Here is a 22,563-nt window from a genome sequence, read left to right on the forward strand (position 1 = left end):
TGGGGTTCCTTGTGCTTTTCACCAGTGAGCGAGCAGAATCAGGTCGCAAGCAATTGGATGGCGTTGTGCCACTTTGCACCAGCTGGGAATCCGGCCTGGAGTTTTGCCAGGTGGGAACTTTCTTCTGGAGCTGCTGCAGCCCTTTGCACGAGGGCAGCGCAAAGCTCCACCATTCTGAGCGGGCCGCATTTCTCACACTCTTTGCACTGGGCTAAGTGGCCATACAAGGTGTAGGGCTGTGGAGGATCAGGATCCTGTTTTGATGCAAGCAAACTGTGAACCTGCCTTCATCCTGATCTCATACCCGCTTCATATCTAGGAAACGCCACTGATTGTAGCAAATGCCAGCTGATTCACATCAGCGTGAGAGCAAACCCAGCCCCCCCCCTTCCCCGCCCTGCCCAGGGTGGGTGTTTCGCTGGCGTGCTCAGTATCGGTTCATCCCTTCCAGCAAAGGCGAGTTGCCATACAGCTTGTGTAAAGCACAGCTCACAAGCATGCAAGAGCATTCTTGACTCGTCACCCGGAGCCCACCAGCACCTTTAGAAGATTAAAGGGCAACCGAAGAGGCTCTGGGGCAGCAAGTCCTGAGGGTGGATAAAGGTCATGTGAAAGTATGAACCCACTTGTGTTTGCCTGGAGTTCATGATGATGAATGAGAGAAGCTTCCACTGAAGCAATATTCTGCTAGGTCCAGTTGATGGCTGGTTTGTACTGACTTAAACAAAAACCAAACCAATTAATTCCAAAGTTTTTGACTTATCCTCACTTCCCGATCAGAAAAATGCACCCACAGCTGTCTATTCATTTTGAAAACTTGCTGCTTACATTGCACAAATTCTGCAAGTGCATCACACTGACACATGCCAAGACCTGACTGCAGGACAAATTGACGTGCTCTGTCCTCAGAGAAGGAACATCACAGAAATGCAAGCTTTTCCCCGTATTGCCCTCCCAATGTGCCCCAATCCTGAACGCCACTGAGCTACCATCCGCTAGGACAAGGTCAGTCTCCCACTCCAATAAGAGTGTTGTCACTTCCATTGCTTTCCCTTGTATCTTTCAATTCCATGTCTCTTTCATCTGCCCTCCTCACCCTAATGTCATGTCACTGTAGGTTTATTTACATGTAGTTTGTCTGTTGCTATGGGAAATGTGATCTCCTAAAATCCCAGACTGCCCAGGGCTTTGCTGGAGATGAAACTTACACGACACTCGGCCAGGGTAGCATGGGGCAGCCTGGCCATTATGCTGTCGCGTATGCTGTCATTTACATCAGTGCAAAGTGGGTATCAATGGGGCCCTTTTGGGGCCAGCCTCTGAGCTGGAGTAAATCTGCATATCTTCATTGACTTCAGTGGAGTTTTTCCTGATTTATGACTGTGCGAGTAAGAGGAGAAACAGGTGAAGACAGACAGGTGCATTTCCAAACTTCTGATCAAATGCTCAGTATTGGACAGCTGCTCCTACTCCCACCTCCTTTTGTTGTTGTTGTTGATTAGTTGAGACTGTATTTCACGTGATTGGCCGATATATGACCCGAATTTATCAGTGCCAAAGTACATGACCACTAATTACATAGGGTAAAAAAGAATCAAACAATATTTGCATGAATTGTTCAATGTCAACTTAATTGGACGATCTTAGATCAATTTCAGCCTAATGATCACCTTTCAGTTTGCAATATGTGCAAAACACCAGTATCAGATACCAGACTATAAGGACAGTTAAAACATGGGGGCCGGGGACACTATAGCTTGCCCATGCGTTAGCGGATGCAGTGCTGGTTTTGCATGAAGTCCAGTCTTTGCAGAATTTCTCCAAAATATGGGGGCTCTGATGTCTACAGTACTGGAATCCACTTGTTATCAATGTTGTAGATAAAGGACTGCTTCCCTGGTACTTCTGGCAGATAAGTACCTATATGAGAAAGATACAGAAAAGAGCTAAATGCAAATTTCAGATTATTGACTAATGCGGAACTATGGTGTCTTGTTTGCTGGGGGCGGGGGGATAAGAGAAAGGGCGATAAACCCTTGGCTGTATTTTTCATTGGCTGCATAAAGCATCTTTAATTGGTAATAAATAATGGCCAGATTCCTATATCTTTATTCATACCTAGCTCTGCCATTGAAATCAGTGGTACTACATGAGGAGTAAGGACATACTCAGCGTGAATAAAGGAGATGAAAGGCGGGAATGCCAGTTTCCCTGCTCTGCCACAGATTTCTTGTATGACCTTGGCCAAGTCACATAGGCCCAGATTAGTATTTAGGTGCCTAACTCCCACTGAACAATCAACCTTTAAGGAAGTGGGCTTCAGTCTCTCTCTGCCTGCGTTTCCCATCAATACAATGGGAATAACAGCACTTCCCTACCCCACAGGGGAGCTGTGAGGATAAATACATAAAAGCTTGTGAGGCGCTCAGATACTATGGTAATGGGGGTCATATAAGCACCTTAGATAGTGAAGCCAGCCAAAGGCGGCCCATAGTGTCGAAAGGTTTAGTGAAGGCAGCAAGACCTTTTTTTCCTCCTTGAGTATCGCCTCAAATTTGTATGACAACATGTCAGTTCAGTGAGATAAAAGCGAGCCGTCTTAGCCTCCTGGGCCTTTGCTAATATGCATGTCTCTGCTGTTACAGTACGGAGGTATGGGCAAGCCCTGCTTTCGTTAATATCCTTATTAACGTTCATGGCAATTAGAGACAGGTCTGGGCTAGGACATTGGGATCTAGTTCCAAAGTTTGGCTCAGATCCTGCGCTTGGACCTTTCTTTAATATTTAACATGATACAAAGTTCAGCGTGATTGTTTTTTGTATTGACTGATTGTATCTTTATCGGTGGCTTTTAGGTTAAATGATAAACCAGAAACCCTGGAAATATTATTAAATATCTGGCGTCCTAAAATCCAGACAACGGATACTTGGTATCCAACCATCCTTTAATATGGCTACTGCAATAATATAAGCCTACAAATTTAATTTAGATTGTTCTTATTCTGATGTCATTGTTCCCTACAAAGTACATGCCCAGCACTGCAGATCTGTATTACATGCAAGTCATACAGGACTGAGCGATTTTGCATTATATGTTAATAGTGCACATGGACTAACGTTACTTTAGATTTCATTGCAGGGAAATTTTCCCCAATGAAGTTTCTTTTGTGTCTTCAGAGCTAGCGGTAAAAGGTTAAAAAGAATGGGATTTGATCTTTTCTAATGCCAGAAAGGAAGCTGGCAGGGTTGAGTGGACTTGTGATTATGGGAGATGTCCTGACTTTTCACAAGTTAACAATGCATGTGCAGGGTTTTCAATTTAATACTATGGGAAGGAAAAACTTTAGACTCTTTTACTACCTTCTGTTGTAAGGATTTCTAGCCCCACTCACTTCCTCTGCTTCATCTTTAATTCATTTTTAACCATCCTGGGAGACTATGGGCCGGATCCTTGGTAGGTGTAACTTAGCATAGCTTCATTTGCTTCAATTAAGGTGCATCAATTGACACCAGCTGAGAATCTGGCCCAACATCTAATAAGTGGACCAGTATTTAGGGACATCAGCATTTATGCCCAAGCACTTGGCATGCTCAGCGTTTGAGACGTAATATGGACAATGGTTATCATGCAATCCTTTAATAGAATCGGTCCCTCTGTTTCTGCTGCCACAAGACCCCTGGGGGAAATGATGGCCCTGTTTTAGCCTGGTATGACATTCCCCAACACTCTGTGCATGTACAAATTCTACAGATGAATAAAATCATATACTGTAAATAATAGCAAAATTGCTATTGTCTGCTTTCCAAACCAGGCATTCATCTGTCAAAGGGACTTAAGCTCATGTTTCTTGTATTGTTTACTTCCTCGAATACACCTAACTTGCTCACTATATGAACATAGTGTTACTCATGGCAATTATTAATGGCACACAGGGAACTCGGGGCCAGATTCCACCAGCCTTGCTCACCCTCAGCAGTTCCCTACTCCACACGCACTTGCAGAGTAAGGAACTACTCAACGTCCGGAAATGGTGACAGGATCTGGCCCTTCTGTCCCCTGTATGTTAGCAATCTTAACATCAAAAGGGCCAGATTTGGATCCCCTACGTTGCTGAGCACACAGTGAGGTAAGCAGGCCCTTTGGCTACAGTGGGACTGCGTGTGGGAGTAAGGGCTACACAGTCTACATGCACACTGGATATACTGGTAGGTAATTAGAACAAAGCGCTCATGGAAACGTTAGTACGTTTAACCCATGAGTCTCTGTGAGTAGGTCCCTCCTTCCACCTTCTCCAAGCATTTTCTGGATACAATTATGGGACCTGCTTCGTCTCCCACATATGCTGATGTAAATCAGGAGCAACTGCCCTGGACTCAGCGGAGTTACCCCAGTGTCAGAGTTAGACCAGTATCAAGGTGGCGTAAGGCAGAGGAGATTCAGGGCTGTGTAAGCAAACACTTTGCAGTTTCATGAGTCAGTTTTCTTCCTTCTCCTCTAACTGCTCCCTCCCACCCCGCCCACACAGGGCTTTAAGGCAGCACAGGCAAAACTTTGGTTGTAATAACAAGAGATGAATGGTAGTTTTCCAAATACAACGTAACTCCCATAAGCTGTTTGTCAAACATGCTGACAGTTGGCGATACTTGAATGGCAATCGCAGTGCAAACATCTATGCTTTTCTCAAAATATTTTAAACAAATGGTCTAGTGGTCCGACCACAGGGCTGGGAGTCAGGAGATTTCGTTTTTATTCCCAGTTCTGACACTGAATCTCTGTGTGACCTTGGACAAGTCACTTAGCCCCGTGTTTACGAAAGAAGTTAGGTGCCTAAAGACGCTGATAGGTGCCTAATCGGATTTAATAACAGCTCCTAAGTAGGTTAGGTGCCCAACTCACTTAGACATTTTGGTAAATCCCACTAAGGCACTTGTCTGAATCTTTAGGTGCCTAGATACTGTTGTACATCTGACCCTTAGCCTTTTCGTGCCTCAGTTTCCCTATCTGTAAAAAGGTGGATAATACTGCTTAATCAGTTATGGAAAGTGCTTTAAGCTCTATGTAAATACAAAGTATTTATCAATATTTTTATTTTTACCTGGCCCAGGTATCCCTTGCTGAGATGTGTCCCCTCTCCACCGTCCCGTGTTTGAGACAAATACAGCACTAGAGATGTAATGCTTTGGTGGGCCTTGGTAGTCCACTATTTCATACTGCCCTGGCCCAGGCAAAGGTGGATTTTTAGCTGGTGGTATGGCGGGGGCAGAGAAATTCAAGTTTTGCTTTCGCCTATTAGAAGAAAAGAGAATTGGGATACATTGTAAATTGATGGGGGTTGACGTTTGAGCATAAAAGCTGTGATGTCTAATGGTGTTAGGTGCTGACATTTCATTGAAATTCAATAGGTGGTAAATGCTCAAATCACATAGCTGTGATTTTCAAATGATCCTAACAGCTTTAAAGAATGACCTAGAAAAGCTCCTCTCGGATCCCGTGCTTTGCAAAGCTGGGTACATGTACAAAGCCGCGCACCAAGCCTCTTCACTTTATTGCAAAATATATTGACTCGATGACGGGCCCGATCCTGCTGCCATTGAGAGCAAGGGCCAAATGCTCCGCTGGTGTAAATCAGGGTGGTTCCCCTGAAGTCAATGGAGCTGTGCCAGTTTTTTCCAGCCGAGTATGTGGCCTCATATGCGTAAATCAGTGCCTTAAATGGGAGCTGGATCGGTCTCTAAGGGAACATACATGTGTAGCCCTTAGCACAGATATAAATAGCAGAGACCATAAGGCACAGCTTTAGTGAGTAAAGACACACCTGAAGGGTGTGGTTATGGACTCACGTCCATCCCCTACCTGGCTCTCTCTTGACCCACACCATCCCTCCCCATCTACACTGCTGTTTTTAGCACGGTAGCGTCCTGCTGTTGGAGCCTTTCATCACTGTCCCTCCTTGCCCCCCGCCAGCTCCTTTCACTAACCCGTGTAGCTACAGACTGTAACTTGCTTTTCACTGGAGCGTGTAGCGACACTCTGCCACCAGTGGTGTGTAGTGTGGACACAACCTAACTTGGGCATCTGGACACGGATCGTTCTGACAGTTGCTGATCATGGAGATTGATGGTTGAGGTTTAATTTAGCCCTCTGTGTTTAGCACACGCTGTCTGACGTTAATTCTCTCTCCCTACAGCTTTCCACTTCTTTTACAAAACCTCTGTTGTAAGATGCACTTGCCTGTGTGCAGATAGCTGCAGACTTGCCCATATACTCCTCATACCTTTCCCTGGACAAGAATTTACTGTTGATCTTAATCTTATCTCAGGCAAACCAATGTCACTGTCACTGGGTGGTCATAATAAATCTACTTGAATAACCTGCCGATAGGCAGATTTATCTGCCTTTCCAGAATGATGCCAAAGGGGAAAGAAAGGGGCTTTTCCTTTTCTTCCTTTATTCTGCTTTGGCCTGAACTGGAGGAGCAAGTGTTTGAAACCTTGCAGGAAGGCCTGTTCAGGGCCGGCTTTAGGCCAATTCCACCAATTCCCCCGAATCGGGCCCCGCGCCCAAGAGGGCCCCGCATCCAGTGGCAGGGCCACCCAGAGTGGGGGGCAAGTGGCAGAGAATCCCTTCCCTGGCTAGAGGCACCTTTTAAATTTTTACTCACCTGGCGGCGCTCTGGCGGCACTTTGGCAGCAGGTCCTTCAGTGCCACCGAAGACCTGGAGCGAGTGAAGGACCTGCTGTCAAAGACTAGGAGCGTCGCCCGGTGAGTACAAACCCTACGTGTTTTTTTACGTATTTGTTTTTTTAGTCATCCCTGTCGGGGCCCCGTCGAAACTGTTGGAATCGGGCCCCGCACTTCCTAAAGCCGGCCCTGGGCCTGTTGTCCACCTCAGTTTTGCAGACTCAGTGACGCTCAGAGAAGCATCTAAGCTTTATCCAAACAGAGATGTGGGGTTTATTTCCTGTTCTGCCACTGGGTCACGTTTGCCTCGGTTTTCCCATCTGTAAAATGGGGATCATGTATCATACCTACTGCACAGTGGTTGTGCAGCATTGATAACAGTTTGTGATTTTGCTTTTCAGTGTTATCAGCCCACCTCTCCTTTCAGGCAAAGCAGCCTGATCTTTCACTTCCCCAGGGAGCCATCTTTTGCCCCATCTGTAAACCAATGGCAACAGAGGCAACCGAGTACAGGCTTGACTGTGATACGGTGGAAGAGCTTTGCAGAGAGCCAGCTGTGAGCTCTTCTGCTGCAGCTGCTGGACCCTCCTGCAATCTGATGTGTTCACAAGCAACGACTGACAGCAAAAAAGCATACAGGTTAGGACTCACGTGGAAGGCGTCTTCTTTGCTGCTTTAGGGGGTTTGCTTAGCTGATACGCTGCAGGCCCTGGGCTTACTGTGTTCACCTTTGTTTCGCGATGAGTATTTGATCTGAAGCAAGACACTAGAATCCTGGGGGACTTCTTGACGAGGGAGTCATTGATTCTGTAATGGCCTAATAACACGACAAGAAAAGGGATGTAAAAACCAAACCATGCCTCAACTATTGCACTAGGGCAGGCAGAAAGGGGCATGAGTCAATGAAAGTAACAGAGGTAAAAGGAAACAGCACAACTGGGCGTTTTGGGGGGGGGGGAAGCATTTCTTGAGATGATACAAATTGCTTCCTGGAGCAGCTTACCCCGGGGCACAGAAGATGAGTGACTACTCTAGCGACTTAATCCTGAACAAAGGAGCATCCAGGGAGGACGTACAGGTAGGAAAATTAGCAATTAAAAAAACAGAAGAGATGTTGACTGTGAACATCACTTGCAGTGACGCCACCTAATGTAAACATGACTAGAGCCAACCACCCTCATGCTTCAGGGTATAAATTTCATGAGGCAGTGCGGCCAGGAAGAAGTTCCCTTCTATGGTAGCACGACAGATTTAGGTGTATTATGGTGTGCTACGTCACACCACTCCCTGAGCCCCTGGCACTCTGCAGGGAGCCCAAGTATGTTCTGGCAATTCCCCTAAGTTCCATAAATCTACCAGGGGTGTGACTATATCTGGATGGGTGCTTTAGTAATAATTCCCAGGGCCCATCCCTTAGAACTTAGAAGTGTCACCTCCTAATGCCCCTTCACCTATGCAAAATGTCATAACGGGCTCAAACCAGCAAGGTGCTGAGCAACCCCTGTGATACACTGAGTGCCTGGATAGCCATGGATTTCAGTGATGGCGGTGAGCGTCTGATAAGGATCCGACTCAGACTCACAAGTGAGGCCTTTCCTCCCATCTCAACAGCTCACTTACACGGAGAAGGCCATTTTTCTGTTTTATCAGTGCTTAATCCTCTTGTCGTTTTGGATAAAAACACCGCCCGGGCACACACGTTGTTGTTTTGCTTGCAGAAATCTAGACAGGCCTGTACAAAATGAAGTCTCCGTGAATTCCTTTGAATTGACTTTCCTCTTGGATATTTACTAACGTAACAAAAACTACGTTTTTTTAGATCCAGTCTCCATCGTGAATCAGAACTGCTCTAATGATACAAATGTATGCAATATTGGGGCCAAATTTTCAGGAGAGCTCACTGGTTTTCTGTGTCTCAGTTTCTGATTGCCCAACTTGTGAGGGCTTATTATCAGAGGTGCTGTAGACCGGCAGCTCCCACCGAAAACTTGGTTGCATTTGTTTGGTTGCTTCTGCCAATCTTTGCAGCACCAGCTAGATCTTAAAGTGCCGGACACCATTCAAATGACCAAATCAAGCATGGAGTTTGAAGTAGTGCTTCCAGAACATCCAAAGGGTAATCTGCATGATAGCACCTGTAAGAGCATAAACAAACTGTTGCAACTTTGCCCTTCAGGGTAGGCTAGAATGACAAAAATGTAGCCTCTAGTTTTCTACCCAGCCCAAAATCACTCTTCAAAGAGATCAAGTCTATCATTTAGGGGTTAATCCTGCATGCCTCAAAGCCAATGGCAAAATTCCCATCGACTTCAATTGGATCAAGATAACTTTACCAGGCTGCTCCATCCAGTGGAATCCGATTGATTTAAATGGGCATTGGATTAGACCTGCTGTGTACATAGTTCTACAAAGGGGAGATCAATTGAATTTCAACAGTCTGAAAAAAATACATTGTTCTATGCAGTGGTGGGGTAGCTGTGTTGCTCCCAGGATATTAGAGAGACAAGGTGGGGGAGAGAATATCTTTTATTGGACCAACTTCTGTTGGTGAGAGAGACCAGTTTTTGAGCTGACACAGAGCTCTTCTTCAGGGCTGGGAAATGTACTCAGGCCAGGTCTACACTAGAGCCCTATATTGAGATAACTACGTCACTCAGGGGTGTGAAAAATCCACATTTATACTGACCTAACCCCCCACCCTGTGTAGACAGCACTCTGTTAACAGGAGAGCTTCTACCGTCAACATAGCTACTGCCTCTTGGAGAGGTGGGTTAACTACGCTGGGGAGAAGCTCTCCTGTTGGCGTAGTTGTGTCTTCACTAAAGTGCTACAGCTAGGCCCCTGTACATGTAGACAAGCCCCTCAGAGTGTCACAACTAAATTCAAGGTGAACAGATTGTTAAGCATGAGTAGTTAACACGTATTTCAAGGGACTATTCAAGGTGAAGTGGCCACGTAACACCCTTCCAGTCAAAGGGGGGAAAGACAGCTGGGGCAGGGGTTGTTAGTAGGTTATAGATTGTTTTAATAAGTCATAAATCCAGCTTCTCTCTTCAGACCATGATTTTTAGTGTCTAGCAAAGTTATGAATTTAAGCTCCAAGGCTTGTCTTTTGAAGGTGGTTGCAGATTTCCTTTGTGGATGCGTGCTGAGAGGTCAGAGGTAGAGTGAGCATTGTGAGAAAAGTGTTCGCCCACCGGTGATGTGGTGTTTTGTCTTTTATCATTTTCCCCCTGTGAGTTCATTCAAGAGTATAGTGATTGTCTGGGTTCACCCACATAGTTGTTATTGGGGCGTTTAATGCACTGGATGATGTACACCACATGTTGTGATTGGCTGAATATGGCCCATACACTGAAAACATTATTCCATACAGTTTGGGACACTGCATCAGCTTTATTTTCTGTTGCAAGGCTGGGTTTTATCAACACTTATTCATTTCAGCTGAGATTACACCTAAGGCCTGATTTGCAGTCTTAAGGAAAAAACTCCTGTTGACTTTAGTGGGCATTTTGCCTGTGTACAGGATTGGGCCCTCTGTTTCTTCCCAGACTGTCTCTTTGCCTACGGTCATAAATTATCAAGCAGTGCCATCTTTTAAATGGATTGTTTCCTGTTGTGCTTCTTGAAGGTTAGACACAATCCCTTACAGTAAATCACAAGACAGTAATTAACCCAGGAAGGTTATTCCCAGAAGCAAATTCTTACCATGTTAGAAATAACATGCTACGAACCCATTATACTGTGATATGTCAAATAATTATGACCTGCAAACTAGCATAAACAACAGAAAACTTGTTGAGGCAGATTCTCGTAGCTGGAAGGCATTGTATCAAAGTCCAGTGTCTTAACCAGAGGCCATCTTTGGGAAAGTCCACAACAGCACAGTCCCTATACTGGTGCATTGGTTCAGAATTCACTCAGAGAAAAGGGGGGCAGGGTACAGAATCACCCAAATCCCGTTAAGTCAGTGGAGCTGTGTTGGTTTACACCAGCTGAGGATCTTATCCCTTTATGAACAATGAAGACACATGATCATTGATTCTGTCCGAGCCTATAAATGGAAACTCATTTTGAACCTACAGCTGTGTCACCTTAAGTGGGGAGTTAGTCACGTCTAATGCATGGAGGAGAATCAAGCGTGGTTGCTACCTGCGTGGGAGACAACCAAGGAAAAAGGAGGAAATGCTTTGAGTGATTCTGTGCGTAGGACTCATCGCTTTAAGTGAATTCTTAACCAACGCCCCAGCACAGCGGCTGTGCTGCGGAAGGGCTGTCTTTCCAAGAAGGATGGTGTATGGTTAAGGCATTGGATTGGCACTCAAGAGAGCTGGATTCCCAGTTCTGCCACAGACTTCTTGTGTGATCTTAGGAAAGTCATTTATTACCTCTGTGCTTCAGCTCCCCACCTGTAAGATGGGGATAATATTTCCATTCGCCCTCGGTCTGTCTTGTCTACTTAGATGGTAAATTAGGTGCAGGGACTCAGGCTTACTACGTGTATGGACAGCAACTAGCAAATTGGGGACTCAATCTTTAGGCGCTATTTGTAATATAAATAACAACAAGACAGGATGATCCTGACCAGCTACTGCCATTAACAGTCCTCTGGCTCTTCTTACTGGAGTAGTGGAGTTAACTACAGTGTCCTGGCCAAATTCAAATGTCATTATATTCTGCATAAACAACCTAAAACTCCTTTGCAGTTTCAGTCGGCTACAGTTTTCTTCTTCACTCACTGGCCTAAACTGTTGCACGGTGTTACTGTGTGCTTGGAGACAAGACACATTCCACCCCAGCATCCCACTGGATGTTTATCACACTTGAAGTGAGTATTTAGTGTGAAAAGAGCATTGTGTCAATATAAGAGATTCTTGTGCTAAGTGACAGACACTCAGGGAACTACAGCAGACATGGTTTGCAGAAAAAATGACAGAGAGAATGAGTTAAAGTAACAATGATCTGACAGCTGACAAATAAATCAGTACTGGCAAAGCACAGAGGTAACAGTGAAATCCATGACCAATAGCTATAATATTTGGATAGGCAGCTATTCATAATACTTCACATTTCTTTAACAGCTTCCTTTCAAGAATCTCAAAGCACTTTGCAAACATTCATGGAGTAAGACTTACAACACCCCAGTGAAGCATGTGACAGATGGGGGGAGGAGGAGGCACAGAAAGGTTAGTGCCTTACTCAAGATCACACAGAATCAGGAATAGAACCTCCAGGCCAGATCCTCAACTGGCAGCGCACCATGCAAGTCAGTGGAGCTACGCCGATTTACATCCGTGGAGGATCTGGCCTCTGATGTCCAGCCCTGTGTTTCAACCACCAGACCACCCATCTCTTAGAAATAAAACATCAAATGTGAAATCCTGGCTGCATTGAAGGCAGCCGCAACATTCCTGTTGAAGTCAGCGAAGCCAGGATTTTACCCAAAGGATCCTGTGGGGTCTTTCGACACCTCAGGTTATATTGTGGTGGGAAGACAGAGGGTTGCTGCAGTGGCAGATCCTGGCTGCCTCAGTGACCCATGTGCTCTGGATTCATGGTGACTGAGGTGGCTCCTTGCACGGGTCTGATCTGCTTTCAGTGAAGAAAAATGGCAAAACTCTCACTGACTTCAATGGAGCAGGAGGAAGCCACAGGTGCACAAGGAGAAACACCCTCTCCTCTCCCTGCCCACCCTTGCTGGGCCAGCCATGCTCTGGTCCATACAGGATTAAACACAGTACAATAGTTTCCATATAATTCCCCATATAGCACTTAAAGTTAGTTTTACATTGGCTTTAACCTCCTGGTGTTTGCCCCTTACGTTGTATTGGTTGGGCGCTGGGGTGGAGGTTTGCGCTCTCTGCTTAGCGATTGGTTGCTGAAACATACTGGAGTTTCCCGTGCTGAAGTCTTGCTTGGATTGAAATGCCAACGAGAGGTTGTAGGCGTTTGCGGCAGGGTAGCTGGGTTTTCTGTTGTGTGGGAGACGAGCATCCTGGAAAGAGACAAATCAAAGACATCAATAGCACTGAGCAGCAGTGCTGGAGGGAGACGGGTGAACAGCTTGGATCCAGTCTTTGACCTCTGGTCTTTTACATATTGTTAGAACTGGGTAGGGAATATCCTCTGTATTTTACATACAGAAGAACCCCACTACATTGCATGAATGGTTGGGAGTCCCATTGCAAGGGGTCTGATCCTGCCAGTGAGGTGCCGAGCACCATTACTTCCCATTGGCTTCACTGGGAGAAGAAGCACGCTTTGTCCGTGCACGAGATTATCCTCCATTGTGATGGTTTGAAAAGGGGTTTAAAATTCTGTGCAAAATTATCGGCGTTCAGCGATCAGAGCATTCAAAGGACTGAGCAGATTTTCTTCTAACTCGGCTTATGATTTGTAACTCACTGAGATTTATAGAAGAACTGACTTTGTTGTCACTAGCTTTAGCCATTTTCAAGCTAGGGCGAGGGCAACATTTCCAGTTAGCCCACGTGCGGGGGAAATGTGGGGGGGTTTTCTTCACACTTCCATAAATCAAACACAGCTCAGCCAATTTTGCTCCACTTTTCTACTGCAAAGGAACAAAAATCACCTTTGGATTGAGATCAAGCTTAGAAAATTTTAGCCCCAGAGGAATTTGTTTTAAAAGTTATATGAGCAACTGAAAAAGAAGGTTAGAATGGAGGATGGAATTCAGCCTTAATTATAGCAATGTCTTCCAGTGTTTGTAAGGTGCCCCACCCCTATTGTATCCAGATCCTTCGGGGCATTTAGATACTTAACCCCAATTGAAGACTCTGACTTGAGGTGCCCTAAATTTAGGCAGCAAGGGATGAAAAGTACGATGTGATCATTAAAGGCCTGATGCAATAGAAGTCAATAGAAAATCCTTTAGGCCCAGATCCTCAAAGGTATTTAAGTGCCTAACTCCCATTGAAATTAATGGGAAATTAAATTAAATTAACTCCCATTAATTTCAGTGGGAGTTAGGCACTTAAATACCTTTGAAGATCTAGGCCTAATTTATTTTAATGGGCTTGTGGATCAGGCTCTGAAATATACAACCCCTTTCCCTTACCATGGAAGGAAAGTAGCCCGTTCCCTTCTTCGACAGTGAGGTGCTGTTAATCTCCGCAGACTGGTGAACGACGTTATAGAATCCTGGGCCTGGAATTTCATTCTAAGAAGGAAACATAGCACATTTAGCAACAATCATCCTTCTGAACACACTCAAAACATTATTTAGGAAGTTTCAGAGCTGTGACGGCAGAACGCAGGAATTGCCAGGCTGGATCGGACCAGAGATCTCTCTCTCTCTCTCAGTGGCCAGTACCAGATGCATCCAGAGAAGGTGCAAGAATGCCTTAATGGACAGTTATGGAATAACCGAAAGGGGCTGTTATTGCTGGGCTGGGGATGAGCTCACAGCTCCTATAAAGTGCCCCAAATGGCGAGCGAAACCAATCGCCTCTGACAGCCAGACACCCCGTCACTTGCATTCATTCGGCAGAGGTGTTTCTGTGAAAAGTGGGGGTGTGAAAGGCGAGTGTCTGGCATCTTTAAAGAAGGCAGACTGCTCAGGGCAAGCAGGGCTCTTCAGCCTTGGTAGGCTGCCGGCCTAGGAGCTGGAACTCCAAATGTAAACCAGGTTGCCATGCCCTCACGCTGGATGATCATCCTTGGCAGACAATGGCACTAGATGCTGGCGAGGAGGTGGATGCCACCAGCATTAATGTCACTGAGTCTTACACAGTGAAGCATGCCTTATAAATATTGTGTCCTCCATCATGTAACTATTGATATTCTCGTTATCAGTGAAAGGATCTAAACATTTTAAAATCCTACTAACACTTGGCCTTGATTATATCTGGTGGCAGTGAGTTCCACAGGTTATCCGGATTATTTATTATTACCATAGTGCATAGGCGCTCCAATCACGCACCAGGATGCCATCATGCCAAGTGCTGTACAAACACGGAATGTGCGTTGTGTAGATAATTATTTCCTTTTATCGGCTTTCAATTTCAGTGACTGGCCCTTGTCTTCACATGATGAGAGAGCTCCTAATTTACCTCCCTATACAATTTTTTTTACATTACACACATCTATCAGATCATTTTGTCAGCTATTTCTGAGCCCCCTCTGTTTCTGTTGCAGCTTTTATTTTGAGATAGGATGACCAGAACTGAACAGAACATTCCAGGTGAAGGCGTACCCTGGACATAAATAATGGCACTCTCATATTTTCAGTATCATTTTCCATTCCATTCCTTGGGCACCTGAACGTTTTGTAGTAACTGTCGTTGTGCAATGAGCAGATGTTTTCATTGTGTCAGAATCATAATCTTATTTTAATGTGAGTCTCAAATTGCACAGAAAAATGAATATGAAATGGGAGATTAAGTTTCCTACAGGGCAATTTATACAGACTGGGAGTTCAGAGCAACTGCAAGTCTGAAATCTCACTTGTACATCTGACTTGACTGACTGAATTCAGCATGTGGCCAGAATGCATTATTTGCAGTTACCGCACCCTTCCTGACTCAGCTCTCCTGGGCTTTTCAGAAAGAGAACTGGGCGGGATTCTATTTATAGAGCAAAATAAACCAAAACCGGCTTCAGTTCTATGCGATGACACCTTAAGCTCTTGAAGTTCAGTGTCCCGCAAGGTACTGAACACCTTCTGTAAGGTGCTGGGCTCCCTCGAATCCGAGGGACGTCAATGGGATTTCTGGAGGCTCAGGACTGTATGGGGTGAGACCCCTAGAGAGAAATATAGCCTCACGTCAAAGATGATTTAGGTATGTCGGAATGGAAATATCTGAGACTCCTGACCCCGGAGAGCATATCATCGTCATGTGACCTTGTCTGTCAATTACCAGTGGAAAATATTTTGGATGGAGCACTGGACAAGTACATGAGACTTTATAAGCACATAAAGAGGTCCTGTCCTGTCCGGTTCCTGTCCTGAGGAGTGTCCGCTCAGATTCAGACAGAGATATACAATACACAAGAGAAGATAGTGTGGGAATAACACAGAAGAGATGGGTTTGAAGAGGAGAGAGACGGCAGTTGGTGCAGAGGACATCGGGAGCAATTCCAGCCACACACCCCAATCCTGCAATGAGCTACACCTGAGTGCAGGCATCTCAACCCCCCCCCATGCAACAGGAAAGAACGTACAAAGCTGGGAGTGGGAAAAGGAGATAAAGGGAGACGATAGGAGAGACGTGGGAGAGGCACAGGCAGTGGGAGAGGGTGTAGGAGGAATATATAAATAATAAAACCCAGCATCCAAGCAGAGTTTGCATTAATGGCCATAAGGCAGAGGCAAGTAAGGAATGACCTCGTCCCCTTCTTAGGCTACCAATCCAATTGGCCAGACTGGCACTCCAGTGGTAATGTGCTACCATGCATGACATCACATCCTGGGACCTGATTTAGGTCCTTTGTGTTAGAGCCAGGAGCTCTACAGGTCTGATCGGCCTGAGGAGCGGGAGATCCTAACCCTAAACCCTTGTGGTTGGTTTAGGAATGGCATTGACATCACCTTTAAGGCTACAGGGTACAGGGTGGTATGTGGGGAGGGCAAGTTAGAACGCAGATACTAATGGACACTTAAAGAGGCAGGATGGATTAGAGAGGACTGGCTATGAAGAGCTTTACAAGGACACCAGGTCAAATCTGAGCCTTGAATAGCGAATGAAAGGCATTATTGATTGACAGCCAGCTGCTTGCTGTGAGCTGGTGGATACAATCCGGTTACTAGCGGAGAGCATCCACATCGTGGAAATCCTGATAACAATGGGTCAACTCCAGGCTGACAGTCCCAGCAGAGATTCTGTATTAGCTTCATTCCGTTTTCTTTAAAGGGGATGAGGGGGGAATCCTGGCTCACCACTATATTACTCCAGCTTTATGTTGGTGTGACCCCATTGAGTTCAATGAGTGACAGTGTTGTCTACTGGCTGTGGCACTGGACTAGGAATTCGATTCTACTCCTGGCTTTGTTGCGGACCTGCTGTGTGACCATGGGCAAGTTACTTCATCCATTTCTGTTCATCCATTTCCCCTCCCACCCTATGTAGATTGGGGTGGGACTGCTTCTTACCACTAATACATACAGTACCTACCACAATGGGACCCTGATCTCACTTGGCACTACCATAATGCTAATAATACAAATACACAAGTAGAAAATTGGTGTCACGAAATGGGAATCAGGCCCGGAGTCTTTAGTTCTTATTATTTCCATATATAGTTTCACAAGACTCTGTCTTCCTTATAAAAAGGGTCATGGGAGTTACAGTGTGAATGGCCATGGACACATTCGGCATACTTTTCTTTGTAGACAGAAACTATAGGATGCACTGAGGACGGATGTAAGTGGTGCAACTCCATTGATTTCAATAGAGTTGTCCCTACTTACACCAGACTTCAATAGGTCACTACATGACTAACGCTTTCTGGCTGGAAGATACATAGGGAGTTAGGCACCTAATTGCTATTTGTGCCTTTGAAAATCCACCTCCCACTCCCTGAGCTGATTACATACCATTATTACTTCTACCTCCTTGAGATCATATTCTATTGGTGAGTATAGAAGGCCACTAGGTCACGGTATTAGTTGATTAGAAATATTTTGCATACAACACCCAATAATATACATAAAAGTTCTAGTGGGGAGTGAATTCCTGTCCCTGTAGCTATGTGTTTATGTACTTAAAGTACTACGTAGTACTAAAGTTCTGTGGAGACATGACCAGGTGCATTTGGAAGGAGAAGCTCAGAACATAGCCCTAGTAAGAGCTAGTATTTGATGCAGTATCGTTTCCCTAGGGATAACGCTCAAGCACAAGTCTACTAAGGTCTTGTGCCGCTTGTGCTTTGAGCCACTTGCTGCTCCATCCTTCCGGCAGGAAATGCTTGGAGTAGAAGGGAGTGTTTTGTGGAACTACCTTAAAACTCTACCTCTTCTCTTTTAGTCAGAACTTTGCATCAGGTCATCTGGAACTCTTGGAAGCTGACCAGACAGACGGCCCCTGCAAAAGGCAGTTAAGCTACGTCTCCACCTTGATCATTTCCCCTCATCTTTGGTCCTTGATGTCAATGGTTATTATTATTATTCAGGCCTGAGATAATGTGCTCTTGATATCGCTGAAATGGGAGAGACAAGCAAGAAGGAAGAGATCAAAGGCCGAATAAGAAAAAGAGAAGATACCAAATAACTCTCTGATCTACCCACTTGGAAAAGGGTTCATGAAGCTACAGAAATCCTCAATTGACTTAATTTTCATGGCATTCTAGGGAGCCATAGCAGTGTTATTCACCAGATGGAGAGCGGGGAACTTTCTGCAGGAGGCATGGAGACGACTCCTCCCATCAGAAGAGGAAGAAGTTAGGAAGCTGGACCCCAAAAGGCCCCTTGCACATAGAGGATGGGTCATCTGTATTGGCCAGAGAAAAAGAATTCATGTAGATGTCTGGTTGACTTGTACAGTTTTACAGTATCTTACTGCTGCCCCCTTCTGGCCAAAGAGGAGTAGACATCATAGTCTTTAGCTAGTAGTAGGGAGTTTATGCACAGAGAGCTCAGGATTAAAGAAAGAAGTCCTAGAAAGTTGGGTCATATTCTGCATGCATTACACCGGTGCAAATCTTCACTTCATTCAAACCATTCACTTCAATTCAAAGGGTCTTGGTGGTGGGGCAGTATTAGAATCAATATAAGAGACTAGGTGTAAAGAATATTTAGGTTGTAAAACAAACTAACAATCCAATTCAGTGACGAGACACAGTATCCTTCAGCCTTGGCCCCGAGGATAGGGAGGCTGGAATGGAGAGGAGGAAAAAAAGGAGCACAAAAGCCATTTTTCAAAGGAGCCCAAGAGAATTAGGTACCTAAATCCTACTGAAATGCAGTGGTTCTCCACTGGTATTGTACAGCGTAACTCAGTGGTGAATCAGGCTCTTGAGTGTTAAAAGAGTCGTTTCATACAGTTATTTATCAGCAGGGTCATATGACTCTTTTTCATCAAACTACTTCAGCGTTTTCCTAGCTGATTTTCAAGAACACTTCTGTTTTGCATTGCTGTTAGTGTTTTTTTTTTCCAAAAGCCTGATCCATGGAATACTATTTAAAACATGTATACAAGCTGTGTGTCCAGTTCAACTTAACCAAACTTATTATAAAACAAGATCACTTAGAGATAATAGGAACATAAGATTTACAGCAAAGGTCATAAATCTCAAAATATTTCTACTACCTACCAGGTTATACTGAAACCTCTTTGCTTGAGAATTAAATCCCTTTTTTTCTGAGTTTGGGATCATTCTTGTCTGGTATTTATAAGGAATGGAGGAGACCTTGTAACCTAAAAGGTAAAGCCGATAAAAACAAGATCCTGAATGTGGAGATACAGGAAATATGTAACTGTAGCACCAGATTTCATTTTAAATTGGAAACTGAAATGAAATGCAAATCTATGATTAATGCAATCTTCAGGTCGAGAAATCATCATTTGTTTTTGCATTGAATTTTCCTGTTTTATTTAAGAAGTAAAGAAAAACCTATCGCTGCAGCACTTTAAAGGTGCTTCAGTGGTCATGAAGAGCTGTAGGGCTGACCAGGGCCACCCAGAGGATTCAGGGGGCCTGGGGTCCCGCTTCGGCAGCGGGTCCCAGGGCGGAAGGACCCCCCCGCCGCCGAAGACCTGGAGCGGAAGAAGCTCCGGGGGCCCGGACCCCACGAGAGTTTTCCAGGGCCCCCGGAGCGAGTGAAGGACCCTGCTCCAGGGACCCCGAAAAACTCTCGTGGGGGCCCCACGGGCCCGGGGCAAATTGCCCCACTTGCTCCCCACCCCCCCACCCCCCCGGGCGGCCCTGGGGCTGACTCAATGCTGCTAAATCACATTTGCCACATCTCCTTATTTAGACCTTCGCTGAGACAGCCTGAAGTCAGGCATTTTAGCAGCCCATCTCCTGGGCCTGATCCTGCAAAAAGCTGAGCGCCTTCTGGAAGATGCTGCGCACCCTCAGCTCCTGTTGAGCACAATGACAGTTGAGGTTACTCAGAACCTCCCAGGAGACACTCAAGCCCAGATCCTCCAAGTTAGTTAGTTACCTAACTCCCATTGATTTCAACAGGAGTTTGGCACCTAAATACCGCTGAGGATCTGGGTCTCTGTGCTGTGCAGGATTGGGCTCAAAGGCCTTGTCTACACTGAGATTGTCTTGCCATTTCCCACCAGTGCAGCTCCTACTTTGGTAGCCCAGGTGAGAAGTCTAGAGGAGCCAGGAGCCAGTAGCTGCTGTGTTTTTACCACTGTGTCATCCGAGTCATGTTAGCTGACATTGTGGTAAAATTGCCAGCATCTTGTCTACTCTAGAGCTCCCTCTGCTGCAACCTATAGTGGAGCTGAACCCGGAGTAGTGCAACAGTGAGAAGCTCAGTGTAAACTCAGCCATGCTGTTGACAAGGGAGGAAATATGTTTTAAGATGGTCTTTGAAATTAAAGGGAAGGTCAAGGAAGGGAAGAGATACAGGAGGTCTATTCTAGAGAAACTGCAGAGGGGAGAATGCTCTCAAACCAATAGTAGCGAGGCTGTGTGGAGGGAGAGGTGGCAAGTGCTAAATGAGCAGAAGGAGCAGAGACACACGGACTATGATACAAATCCACAGAAGTTTTAGAAGCCAGATTGTCCACTGCCTTGCACTGCGTGTCATCATTTACACATTTGCATAGTGGAAGGTTCTGGTGTGGTGTCATTTTATGTTCACTTTGCACTGGTTTAAATAGCCCAAGGAGAGCAATTCTAAACTGGATCCTGGAATGACTGGAACTGGCTGTGGATATAAATTGTTCAGGATGTCACTTCCTATTGATTAGCTTCACTGATGCTGCAGTTTCAAAGAACAACATATTTGTAGCTATTTCCCCCCCTTCTCAAATGCAAAGTGGTTATTATTCGATTTACAATACTGTACCTCTTGACGCTTTCCCGATCTGCACAGCATCTGTTCCTTTGATACCAGTAGCTAAAGAAAAGTTCTCAAAGCAGGCAGCCATGTTACGCAACTACTGCCCACTGGCTGGAAATACTCTTCTTCTCAGAGTTACCATTTTGTTTCTAAAACATCAATTGGAAATATCAAAATGTATATGAATTTAGAAGAAAAAAACTAGCCAGAATTTCTAAACAAGGCTGGAATGGCAAAGATTTAATAAACAAGGGAACTTCCTTTCCAGATTATGATTATTATCATATTTTACATTCATAGAGAATCTATCACCAAGAATTCCCCAAATCCTGTGGGACTGCGGGGGTGAGTGAAGGCTGCAGGTGCGGGCCCTACACATAAACATCAACCCTTCTGTCACCTGTGGGGTGGGGTGACATGATGCCAATCCAGCGTCACAGCTGAGAGGGAGGGAAAGGATTTGATCAGGAAAGACTGAGGCAAAGCCCTGTTCTTATGAAAAAAGCTGTGGGAATTTTTAATGTCTACAAGGAGCACACTGGCCCTCTGTTTTTAAGGTTATGTTAAAGATTACCCTAGAGAAGGAGTGTGAAGCCCAGGTACTGTGTTTAGTTGTAAGAGCATCTGCTAGGTCAGGTGAGAGGAAGCGTTGCATGCCAGGACAGTGGTCCTCAACCTTTTTTCATTTGCAGACCCCTACAAAATTTCAAATGGAGGTGCGGACCTTTTTGGAAATCTATTGTCTGTCTATATAGTTGAATTCTATTTAGTCAGTTTACAGTCTAAGTCTTTCATGGACCCCTTAGACAGGCGAGCCACGGACCACAGGTTGAGAACCACTGTGCTAGGACTCTCATCTCTGCTAAGCCAGAGGAGAGGAAGCATTGCATGCTGGGACTCTTGTCTCTGTTAGGCTAGAGGAGAGGAAGCGTTGCATGCTGGGACCCCGGTCTCTGCTAGACCAGAGGAGAGGAAGCGTTGCATGCTGGAACCCCGGTCTCTGCGGGGCCACAGGAAGGAAGCATTGCATGCTGGGCCCTGCCATCCCTGCGGTGCCACCCCTGCCTACCTGGCTGCCAGGGCTGCTTTAGAGAAGGACTCTGAGAAAGTTTACACTTGGTTGCCTAGACAACAGCAGAACCAGCTATTACCCAATAATTTTGCTTGTTACTTTGGCGCTTTACATGCTTGTCCAATCACAGAAAGGCTTTCAAAGTGGCATCGGGTTGCCTTATGCCCTCCTCAAGTTAGAGGGCGTGTTCCCCTAGTTAAGATGGTCCCGGACAATCTCTTCTGCACATGGGTCTTAAGGCAGCTGTGCTCACCCCCGCAGGCCCTGTTACAAAGGGACCACAGGGAAGAGTGGAACAGCCCCTTTGTCTGCTCCCTGCTCTTCATAAAGATAGAACCACAACTTGCCAGGCCCCTGAGCCCCCGGCCCCTCCCCGACAGCCGCAGCTCGCCACGCCGCCAGAGCTCTGGCCCGCTGCTCCTGCCGTGCAGGGCGGGCGGCATGGCTGGCTCTGGCCGGGTGGCGGGACAGCGAGCTCCTGCTGCTCTGAGTGGCATGATAAGGGGGCGGGGGTTGGATAAGGGGCAGGGGATCCCGGGGGGCAGTTGGGACAGGGAGCGGTTGGATGGGGCAGAGGTTCTGGGGGGGGTCAGGGGACGGGGAACAGGGGGGGTTGGATAGATGTAGGAATCCCGGGGGGCGCTGTCAGGGGGCGGGGGTATGGATAGGGGTCGGGGCAGTCAGGGGACAGGGAGCAGTGGGGGTTGGATAGGGGGCAGGGGTCCCGGGAGGGGGCAGTCAGTGGACAAGGAGTGGGGGGGGGTTGGATGGGTCAGGAGTTCTGAGGGGGGCAGTCAGGGGGCGGGAAGTGGGAGGGGGCGGGGGCCA

General features: G+C 46.0%; 1 protein-coding gene across 1 annotated transcript; it reads right to left on the minus strand.

Annotated features, from left to right (window-relative positions):
• Positions 1-1,488: 1,488 nt before the first annotated feature.
• Positions 1,489-21,802, minus strand: STPG1 (sperm tail PG-rich repeat containing 1). Its single transcript, XM_034753940.1, has 9 exons — positions 21,733-21,802; positions 20,670-20,812; positions 18,953-19,056; positions 13,761-13,862; positions 12,504-12,677; positions 8,303-8,414; positions 7,334-7,499; positions 5,097-5,287; positions 1,489-1,920 (listed from the first exon to the last, which is right to left on the minus strand). The coding sequence occupies exons 2-9, from the start codon at positions 20,749-20,751 to the stop codon at positions 1,844-1,846; spliced, it is 1,008 nt and encodes a 335-aa protein (XP_034609831.1). The 5' UTR covers positions 20,752-20,812; positions 21,733-21,802; the 3' UTR covers positions 1,489-1,843.
• Positions 21,803-22,563: the final 761 nt, after the last annotated feature.

This window comes from Trachemys scripta, chromosome 20, assembly GCF_013100865.1.
Source record: "Trachemys scripta elegans isolate TJP31775 chromosome 20, CAS_Tse_1.0, whole genome shotgun sequence".
Taxonomy (NCBI): domain Eukaryota; kingdom Metazoa; phylum Chordata; order Testudines; family Emydidae; genus Trachemys; species Trachemys scripta.

Bases quoted from the DNA above. Each gene is read 5' to 3' on its own strand.
- STPG1 (XM_034753940.1), bottom strand. From the start codon at position 20,751: ATGGCTGCCTGCTTTGAGAACTTTTCTTTAGCTACTGGTATCAAAGGA. The intron at 19,057-20,669 runs GTACAGTATTGT...TTTACCTTTTAG, and splicing joins GATCGGGAAAGCGTCAAGAG to GTTACAAGGTCTCCTCCATT. The intron at 12,678-13,760 runs GTAAGGGAAAGG...GTCTCTTTCCAG, and splicing joins CGGGCTACTTTCCTTCCATG to GATGCTCGTCTCCCACACAA.